A 10807-nucleotide genomic window follows, 5' to 3' on the forward strand; every position below is an offset into this window, starting at 1 on the left:
GTCAGTGCTGCTGATCTGCAGCTTAACTGCTGGATCTCTGCTTTCTCACTAATGAGATCTACTCTGAGTGATGCAATACTGCTGCTTAAGAAAATGAAACACAATTTTTATGCATATTACTTGATTATTATTGTTATTCCTGAGTCTGCTATGAAGCATTCAAACCTTGCCATCTTCAGACATAACACAATGCTAGAAAGCACAAAGGATTCCACTAAATGGAAAAAGGCAGTGCTACTAGTCATATTATTGTTTGATATAATAAGTCTAGTGAAAAATTCATGCATTTTCAAAAGAATGTCTAAAATTGGCATTAAACAGACACCATGAAGGTGAAAGTCCATGAACTGATACAATATAAACTATTAATCTAATGAAACAAATCATGCATTTATTATAATATGAAGGCCATTTAAAAATATATCTGATAATAACCATCAGGTTGATGGTTTGTAGAAATCACATCAGATGTATTCAGAGAGCAGAAAATCTGAAAGTGCCTCTAATGGAAATTGAGTGTCAGATATGACACTATTGTGGCTGTTAACAATTTGCCAGTGCAAGGTGAGATGAGAAATGAGATGACAATAATCTCTTAGCATTCTTTGACTGGGATCATTAGTGTTGTGTGATTAATTGCTTCCAGGGTGCCAAGAATCATTTTAGCCTGCCTATACAATTCAATGAGACAGTCACATATGATAATTGCTGTTTACTTTATAGCAGTGGTTCTCAATCAGGGGTCTGGGCCCAAAAAGCAAAGTTCTGAGGAGACTGCAGGACAACTTAAAATTATTTAAATGAAGTTTTATTCAAATAATCTAACTTAAACTGCTTTTTAAAAAATCACACACACAATCATGGCATAAACTGAATATTTCTTTTCTTTTACGCTTTTTATTTTCCACCACAACATACTGTTCTTGAAACATCTGGAATCACAAATATAATTGTGGTTAATTTAATACATTAATACTCCCAGTTTCTGTCAATAAACATATTTACAGTAGAATATATATATATATATATATATATATATATATTATGGCTTATATGAGGGGACTATAAATTGTATTAGCCTTCAAATCCAAGATCTAGTGCTATATAGCACTGTTATGGTTAACTTTGTCACACACTCCCCTTGTTGATGTGCTATTTACATAGAAAATGTATGTTAAAAGGCATTCTTAAGTTAGCGGCTTCTAATCTCACATAGCCAGACTTTTGACTATCTATCAGTATAAAGTATAAAGTTTGTCTGACCGACATGAAAAACGACCAATCATGGTGCAGATTCATCTGATATCATGATATATAAAATAACAGACTGGTTATAGACAACTATTGCATGGCAGTGTTGGTCCAGCTGTACAGATACCCGCACCCCATAATAAAATAAGAGCAAATTTTGTCATTTGGATTCAGCAATTCTGTCCATCTAAAATAAATAAATCCAGATTTTTTTCACAGACATACTCAAAAACAAAATTGAATATCTGTTCTGGAATATACACTTTACTAAGTAGTTTACATAGTGAAACTCAGAATACCAAATCCAGAAATGAGTTATTCCTCAAAAGCGCTTATTGCCTCAACCCTGTAAACCCTGTTTCCAGTTGAACTAATCCCAGAAGTTGTGTAGCACCAGCCAATCAGATTAAATCTGGCAGTATCAACCAACTCTTGCTATTTTCTGTTTGCAATATGTGTTTGGAGATCAGTGAACAGACTGTGGGTGGTCTGTAGTCTGAAATTTATGTTCTGGATCTATGTATGAATCTTATACATACCCTTGATGTATATTCCAATAGTGTTTTAAAATGCTCTTTATTATGAGACAATCCATGTGATGTAAAGCCCCCTGCTTCAAAATGAAGGGTTGCAAGTGCTCAGGTCCGGTTACAGCCATGCATTCCATGTCAAAGCTCTTCACTTAACATGCCTCCAAAGAAAGCAGAGGGTGTGTGCAACTGTAATTATACATAGTCAGCGAAGGATGAAAGCTTTATTTATTAAAAGCAGCTGAAAATCAAGTAACTTTCCACAAATCATTAAGAAATTGAAAGGAAATTCTACATGCATATCAGAGGTGAACTGGGGTTTCAAGTACTTAATAACATCAAATCAATGATGTTATTATTTCACGTGTATGGCCGTTATACAGTCTGGGTCATAAGCAATGCTATGGGAATCAGGTTCTAAGAAACAGTATAGTAGAATTTGTATACTAAGAATACATTCATTATAAGCATAACAAGACATTACAACAAGTCAAGGCTTGTCGAATTGTGTGGGCGGTGTGAACTGTGGAAATACTCCTCAGACATAGTATTCAGTTGACTTTCAATTTGCACACATTTTCCTTCAATGGATCATTGTAAATCTGTGAATATTTTCTGCTCGTATAGTCATTCATAGCATAGTTTATTTGTGTCTGAAATGCTCTGGAAAATAACCACTGACTCGAATGGGCGTTTAAAAAGACACCGCTGTTTTTTTTGTGTGTGGCAGACTTCACCCCACCCAAGCTTTGGCAATGTGACAGCACCCTGTGACTCGACATCCACCCTTCACAAGAGTCAATTGACAAAAGCCATTTCAAACATCAAAACAACTAACAAAAACCAGTCTTAGCCAGACTTGGTCTTTGCTGGTAACAGTATGCCTTTGATTGGATGCCACAATGCAAATATGACAAGTTGCCTCAATCTGAAAAAAAAAAAAACGTACAAAAATAAACAATTAAAATATATGTTAATTATTTTCACAAAACACTAAATAAGTGGTGAATGAATGCATATAATGTGTGACCGGTGCAGTTTTTCCATTGAAGCAGGCACATGTGAACATATTATTCAAATACTGTAGGCCTATTATTCTGGGGTTCCTATATTAATATTTAGTTCTATAAAGTTATTCATATCAAATAACTTTAAAATTAATTTAAAATTGATCAGTTATGGCATATATTTTCTCTCTTTCAATGAAAATGAAAAACCAGAAATTAAAAAGTTGTAAAATGTCCAGTAGCCTATTATTTACGAAATATCAGCACTCTTGGAACTCCACTCAAATCATAAAAATGGAACTTAGTGATGTGTAATAAAATGACTAAGTCTTCTTTCATTTTTATACTTCTGGGTGATAGTACCAATGACAATCAGTAAGTATAGCAGGATTTTGATAATTCCAGCTGGCCGTTCAAGAGACTATAAACCTCAATCGCAGCCATTTCATCAGCAGAAGCAGGCTGATGGATTATGAGTCTTGATCAGATGTCATGAGATGGTACATCTACCGACAGATAAATAAAGACATAGGCCTATATGCTCCATATAGATAAAAATTGCTTTGTTGGTTTAAAACAAATTTAAACAACAAACATATAGGCCTATATTCTGCTGTACTAGCACAGTAAACTCATATACATTGAACAAGATTGGTGTTCTATGGTTCTTATATAATTTCTCCAGATTTCATTACTTAAAGTGAGGATAAACTTAATAAAGAGCTCTTTCACCGGCTGCTTTCTCGCAGCAGCTGAGTGAAGAAACCTGAGCGCTGACTCCTTCGAGCGCAGAGGGAAGGCAGTAGATCAGTAGATCATGTGATCTGTTTGCATATCAAGGTCGCCATTTTGCAGGAAAGTTTGGGAATTTCGGGCACACTAGAAGAAAGAGGAAGTGGTGCGCTAAAGAAGTTTGGATTACGGACGTGTGCGGATCCAAGACTCCAGTCAGGGGGGAACGGGAGAGATGTATGAACGGGAACCGTCTGCGTGTGAACTTTACCTGCACTTCAGCAGGGATTATTAGTACTTCTGCCTATTCTACCACTTCCTTTGCAACAGATCGGAAACAGTTTTCCCGAATCTTTGTAATGCACTTTGCTGCGATTTGCTGATTTACTCCATTCATTCGTTCTGCAGAAAGTTGGTCAAAGTTGAGAGTTGTTTGAAAGTGTCCACGGGGGTCCTGCCGCATCTGACAGGGTTATGAGTGAAGCGGTCACTAACAGTTTTATTGGATTGGAGGATTGTTGATATCGAGCTTTCACATGTCAGTCTGACCCGGTCAGCGATCACCGGTGATTGTTGATCACAACGAAATCGAAGTGACGCGACTGAAAGTGAAAGTGATCAGTCATTCATTCCGATGGTTTACAGCAGTCGCCCTTTAACAGTTGTGGGACTTTGAATCTTTGAGTCTTGATCATGCCAGTGAGAAAGAAAGGTAAGGTTTCTTTAAAATGTGCATATTTAAAATGCTGTGTAGCCAGTATTTTAATTTATAAGTTATGGGACAAAATGTATTCTGAATATATTTAAAAATATATTTTTTCTTTGTTATGTTTGGCCAGTGTTTCTCAGCAGGGTTTTTATAATGTGTTTTTCAGATGCTCAGAGGGCACTGCAGCTTCTGGAGGAATACCGAACGAAACTCAGTCAGACTGGAGACCCTCATCTCAGACATTCAATTGAGAGAGTCATAAATATATTTCAGAGTACACTCTTCCAGTCCCTCATAGGTAAGTTGCTGCTAGAACAAACATGTTTTCCTCAAGGAAGTTTCTTAACACTTGTCTTGTTGTGCTAAGATCGGTTTTAGGAATGGAAAGCTCTGTCGTTTTTTTTATGCTTAGTTGTAAAATATTTCATCTATTTGACCTATTTTTCCCTAGGCTTGTACTTGCTGGGAATGTAGTCCAAATAGTGTTTTGTGTGCAGTAATTTCAAGTAAATTTTTGTCAATTTGGGAAAATCCTTTGAGTTTCCCTTTTAAGCAGGCTCTTTTGGGAGTTTATGCAATTAAGATCAAATGGAAGAGGAAATTGGTGGTGATAAGCTTTTTACTGTTAAAAAAGGCCAACAGAACATATTCAGAAATAGCTATAAAAAGAACTTGGAATGTTTTTGTATATTTGTTTTATACTGGCTGCTCTTTGCACTGACTTTAGTGGGCATCTTCAAAAAAGGTTGTGGTGTGATATTTTTGAAAAATAGATTTTGTAATGAATCTGTGGCAGTTGTAAACTGTTTACAGTACTGTTAAAAATGGAAAATGTACTGGTAATTTTCTGCCAGGACATTATCCATTAATATTACAGACATTTCCGTTAACTAAAACACAATGCAATGCAGTGCAAAATTCAAAATACAGATAAAACACTTGTAAAAAATCAATATGGATCATAATAATACAGTACATTGCGCCATATTTTAACAGATTTTTAGAGTGTAGTATGGCCTACCCTATTGTAATTTAGAACATCCTTATATCCCCCACTGGACAAATCAAAGCACTGTGGTGCATACTTACTAAAGTCTTTTAGTACTTAATTAAGAGGCATTTGAAATGCATCATTGCTCTATTCAGTTAATGTTTTGCTGTGCACAGACGGTTACAACTCAGCGCATCTCTACCATTATTTTCCCACGATTTAAACTCCCATCGTTTAGTTTGGCCTGGACTCTGCATGAATACAGGGAAGTGCTGTTTGCAACCATAAAGTGTATTCATGTTTCATGGTGTTATTATTTGTCCATCTGACTGAAAACATTTATGGAGACTCCGGTATCTCTGAAAAGTTAAAATAATGTTATTGTTTTTAAACATGACTTAATCAGAATCTCACTCCACTGCACACAGAAGTCCTCAGTATGTTACATACATGTTTGCTGCTATGTGTGGGTAGACATGGTGTGCAATACTTTTAGAAAATGTAAACATGAATGCAATTTGCTTTTTCAATAAAATGTTGTAATGCCGTATTGAAGAAAGTGTAATGGTCAATAGATGACTCCTTCTTGGTGCAGCCATTATTTTTGGTGTAAAATTTAGTAGCAGTAGTCTATAACTGTTTATCCATGATGCATTTATCCAAAACAACTTGTAAAAAGTGTATTGTATTGTATTTGTAAGTACAATCACCCCAGAGCAACATGCCTTTCTCAAGTGGTCAGTTGCACCAACCAGCAACCATCTGGTTACCACCACTAAACTTTTACTGATACACTAGCTAGACTTTTTGACTTGATGACTCATGAACAATTTACAACTGAACTGTAATTGAAAACGGAGCACATGTATCATCATTTGTATGTGTTTAATGTATTTCTGAATAAATTATTAGATCCAGACACACACACACACACACACACACACAGACACACACACACAAAACGAGTATGACGCTACTGACTCTTTGTAGTTATTGATAGCGTAAGAGTAAGACTAATGCTGTCTGAATTCAATTTGGGCTTGGCTTATCTGAAATCTACACCTAAATGAACTCTGGCTGCACTAGTACTTATTTTATCAGTAATTTTATCATTGTTACGTAAGATAAGAGTCAGGCTATAACAAATTCCTTTGTCTTGCAATGTTAGGACTTCAAGCCATATACAGGTTGTAATTTTGAGGTTAAACATCATTAATGTATTTACACTTGCTCATGTTTTTACGGATCTCATTCTTATCCATTTACACTTGGCCATGTAAATGAGTATCTGCAAAATGGGTTTAAATTTGTTCTAGTAAGGCATCAAAGTGCAAATAATGTGAAATCTGCATTTTCATAAAAGTTTGTATCTTTGATTCTGACTTTGATTCTGTAAACATTTGTAGGGATTATAGTTCTGTTGGTGGCTTATTAATTACATGCATTTCATTATGCAACCTAATAATTCTTTCAGATATCCAAGAATTTTATGAAGTGAGCCTCCAGGATAATGAGGATAAGCCCATAGAGCCGTCAAGCCTTAAAACCAGGGAACCTTTTCCTCCAGTTTATGAATGGAATCTCACTGGCCCTCCCAGTACCATTGGACCAACAGAAACTGTGCCCAGCGTCAATGCCCAAAGCAAAGAGGTAAGCAGAACATTGATGTATATACCTCTCAGAGGTGCATATTTGCTGTATGCTGTATGTGGTTCTTGAATGCCATTATTGGTTTTAAAGTAATTGCTGGTGTTTATGACAATTGTTGGTGCGTTTTTTATTCTTGCGAAAGCAGTTATTTTTCATGCAGTGATTCATTCTAAAACAGATTAATTCTGAAACGAAACTGTAGCTTAAAGACACGCAATGGTTACTACTTTGGGTATGTAGGAACTATTTTCATTGGCAGATCAAAAATAGACAAGGTAACTGTTTAAAGGGGTAATATGATGTTGCTAAAAAGAACATTATTTTGTGTATTTGGTGTAATGAAATGTGTTTATGCGGTTTAAGGTTAAAAAAACACGTTATTTTACACATACTGTACATTATTGTTTCTCTTCTATGCCCCGCCAAAGCTCATCGGTCTGAAAAGCAAGGTGTGCTGTGATTGGCCAGCTATCCAGTGCATTATGATTGGCCGAATACCTCTTGGTTTTCGCTTTCATAACGAAACACAGCGTCACACACGGCGACTTAGAGTGAGCGGCGGCAGCCTACAGTGAGCAGAGGCCGGGGGCTACCTAAAACGGCTCACTCTAGCCCACCTTGTGTGACCCTGTGTTTCGTTGTGAAAGTGAAACTACTTTGTTTGGTCTTCCAAAAGAGGACACGACTAGAAATCAGTGGTTAAGTTGTATTTACAACACTGTTCCAGAACACTTCAAACCAAATATTCAGATGTGTGCAGCACATTTTATGGAGGACTGTTTCCTGATCCTGGTAGAGTAGACTACAATGCCGGCTGTTCTGACTCACAGACTGTAAGTACGTTTTTTATATTTAAAGAATTTGCCACTGATGATTCAAACGCGAGTTTTGGGCAGTGTAGAGTAGCGCTTGTTGTTTGTCATTTCTCCGATCACAAATGCAGACATGGTTTTATGTTTACGCGGCGTGATGCAACGCAACGCGTAAAAAGACAGTATAAGTCATTATAATCCATAATTATGTCCGTAATTAACGCACTGGATAGCTGGCTAATCACAGCACACCTCGCTTTTCAGACGATGAGCTTTGTAAAAATCTAAGCGTTTCAGAAAGGCGGGGCATAGAGGAGAAACAATAATGTACAGTATGTTGAAAATAATGTGTTTTTTGAACCTTAAACCGCATAAACACATTTCATTACACCAAATACACAAAATAATGTTCTTTTTAGCAACATCATATGACCCCTTTAACTTTTTGTTTATTGAGCTGTAATGATATTTGGATAAACCGTATGATTGTGAATGTTTTATTGCTTAACTAAAGAACTTGAATTGTAGTTGGTGTCTATATTTATACAGAGGTTCTATATAAAATCATTCAGAGACACACTTTTGTCATGTCATAATGTCAGTTTCAGAAGTCATGGTAATGATTCAGCTCTGGTAAACCTACTTCAGGACATCCAGTACTTGTTAAACTTGTGCTTGAAAGATAATTGAGGATGTAATTAAAGTTCATGATGCTGAGCGTGTGAAGTGTTAAACCTCTGACTGATTTAAATGTGTTGCTCCAAAATAGTACATTGGAGTTCTGTGACACTAAATGCAGAACATTAAGCGTTATCTTATTTAATAATGTTAATTTAAATCTGATAAGGGTTGGTCATGCATTTTTCATTTAAATTGTTGTTCACATTCTAGAGAGGGTAGATTTTCCTTCTGTTGGAATTGGAAGTGATGTGCCATGCTGTGAATAGAAAGTGTTTTAACAATGCATAAAACTCATTTCTATGAAGTCTCAGATGAACCAGATGAGTGTTTGAATGTCTCCACTGGCATAGAGGATGTAGCTTTGTGGTGTTTTATTATTTATTTCAAACTTCTGTATCTCCACTGTGATTTTGAAAGCAAGTAAGTAACAGGAATTGGGCATAATATGTCTAGAAAAATATTTAATGATCAGAAAAATATTTCTGAGTTTAATGTAATAACATACGTAATAAATTTTATTTTATATTTCTTACATTTTAGGATTTTACTATAGCTTTCTTGATAATATTACAGAACCATATTCTTTAAAAAAAATATTACTCTCTCTCTCTCTCTCTCTATTAGTATACTTAATATTTTTTGCTTTTTTTAAAGGTTCATATGTTTAATTGGGGAAAAAAATCACTGATACATTATATCTCAGCATAACACGATCAAAAACAAATCTGCTTACTTGATTAATAACATGAATCAGTTCAGCTTTTACGTCTTGTTGTTTGCTTATCACCGTCATTGTGAATTATAAGGACCCTGTCTACGAAGTTGGAACATTGCAAACATTTAGTAATTTTTTGGGTTGCAAAACGTAAAGTCCACTGGTTGATGTTGAAACTGCAGGGCAGAGGCGTTTTAACCCACACAGTGACGTGCTGTTGGAGTGCGCGCATTCAGAGGTGAGGGGAGCACATTATGCTGGTCAGTCTCCCCGTGGTGCTCCTATCAACTCTGAACGCGCGTCAATATGATTGCAGGCGTCCTCCTCCTCCTCAGCATCCCCGACACACTGCCGCGGAAAGGAAACCTGAGGTGATGCAGACTTGACTTCTTTGAGTATGTGGATGCGTATGTTGTTTGCTCAACTGAGAGTAAGTTCCTGTCGCGCGCCCAATGCTTTCATGCATGTATTCGCATATTTTAGCGACAGGATTAGAGCAGCTGGAATGAGATGCTGAGAGGTCGCACTCTGAAGAATGGACTGTTTATGTATCGTTAGCACAAAGGTAAGACATCCATATATGTGTTTGCAATGTTCTCCGTGTTGTTTGTCCATAGTATGTTTAATATACAGATCATTATGATTATACATTGACCAAAATTTAGATGGGCAAATGTGCAACTTTAATCTTTGGTTTCAGAATTATCGCTAGGGGATTCAAATGAGCATTCACAAAGTTTGTTTACTCTCTATCTATCTATCTATCTATCTGTCTATCTGTCTGTAAACATTTTACTTAATAGTATTAAACCTCTTAATTACTAACCCTGTATGATTACTTTGATAAGAAATAATGCCGCAAAAGGTCATCACATTGTGCAGTGTGCACGGATTAGGCTGTTATTTAGTTAGAAAGTGGTATTTGAGCTTAATTGTTGAATATTTAGGAGGTGTCGGTATAGGAAAGAGTTACACAACCACATTTTATAACCAACTGACTCCCCTAAGATTTCAGGACTCATAAAGGAATTGAATCGAAAGAGGTTGATACGTGCTGTGAACAAAGGAGCAGTCAACAACTTGGTTGTCCATTACATCTTTAACATGCATATTTGCAGATCTTTGCTGTCAATCACTTGTGTTAGGACTGTCAGCCTCTTTTCAGATTAAGAAAAATGGCACACTGTCAAACCTAACAGTCAAGTTTATTAAATTGAGTTCATTTTACTCAAATATTACTGAAAGTTCTTTGCACTTGATAGATATGTGAACTCAGTAACTGATTATATTAAGACGAACTCAAATGGAATACATTACAGCAGATTTCTAGCTCCCAGCATGCTTTTCTTGAGATTAAATGGGAGTGTAAATGTTGAAATTAAATGTTATTTGTTTTGTTTTTTTGCACACGATTAATATAAGGGGAGATCTGTTAGTGTTGTTTGTTGTTATGTTGGGTTTTATGTCTGTTATGTTATGAATTTTGGGTGAATACCATTCTGCGTAGAGCCTTTGGTTAAAGGGATAGTTCACCCAAAAATGAAAATTTGATGTTTATCTGCTTACCCCCCAGGGCATCCAAGATGTAGGTGACTTTGTTTCTTCAGTAGAACACAAACGAAGATTTTTAACTCAAACCGTTGCAGTCTGTCAGTCTTATAATGGAAGTGGATGAGAATAAAAAAAAACATAAACAAACAAAACCAAATTAAACCCTGCGGCTCGTGAC

The 10807-nt window shown here is 36.1% G+C and overlaps 1 protein-coding gene across 14 annotated transcripts in view; it reads left to right on the forward strand.

Moving 5' to 3' along the window:
• Nucleotides 1–3559: 3559 nt before the first annotated feature.
• The window catches only part of dlg1a (discs large MAGUK scaffold protein 1a), a 139327-nt gene continuing 132079 nt past the window's right edge, over nt 3560–10807 (forward strand). For 8 of the 14 annotated variants that reach the window (XM_016550557.1, XM_016550564.1, XM_016550583.1 and 5 more), the window contains exons 1-3: nt 3560–4232; nt 4396–4527; nt 6695–6870. In XM_016550557.1, the coding sequence (XP_016406043.1) occupies nt 4214–4232; nt 4396–4527; nt 6695–6870 (327 nt within the window). In that variant the 5' untranslated portion in view covers nt 3560–4213. Of the gene's footprint in view, nt 4233–4395; nt 4528–6694; nt 6871–9582; nt 9644–10807 lie in introns of those variants that run through there. The other 6 variants (XM_016550592.1, XM_016550625.1, XM_016550599.1 and 3 more) reach the window with 3 other exon arrangements.

Source organism: Sinocyclocheilus rhinocerous, unplaced genomic scaffold, assembly GCF_001515625.1.
Source record: "Sinocyclocheilus rhinocerous isolate Xijiao unplaced genomic scaffold, SAMN03320098_v1.1 scaffold1182, whole genome shotgun sequence".
NCBI classification, from domain to species: domain Eukaryota; kingdom Metazoa; phylum Chordata; class Actinopteri; order Cypriniformes; family Cyprinidae; genus Sinocyclocheilus; species Sinocyclocheilus rhinocerous.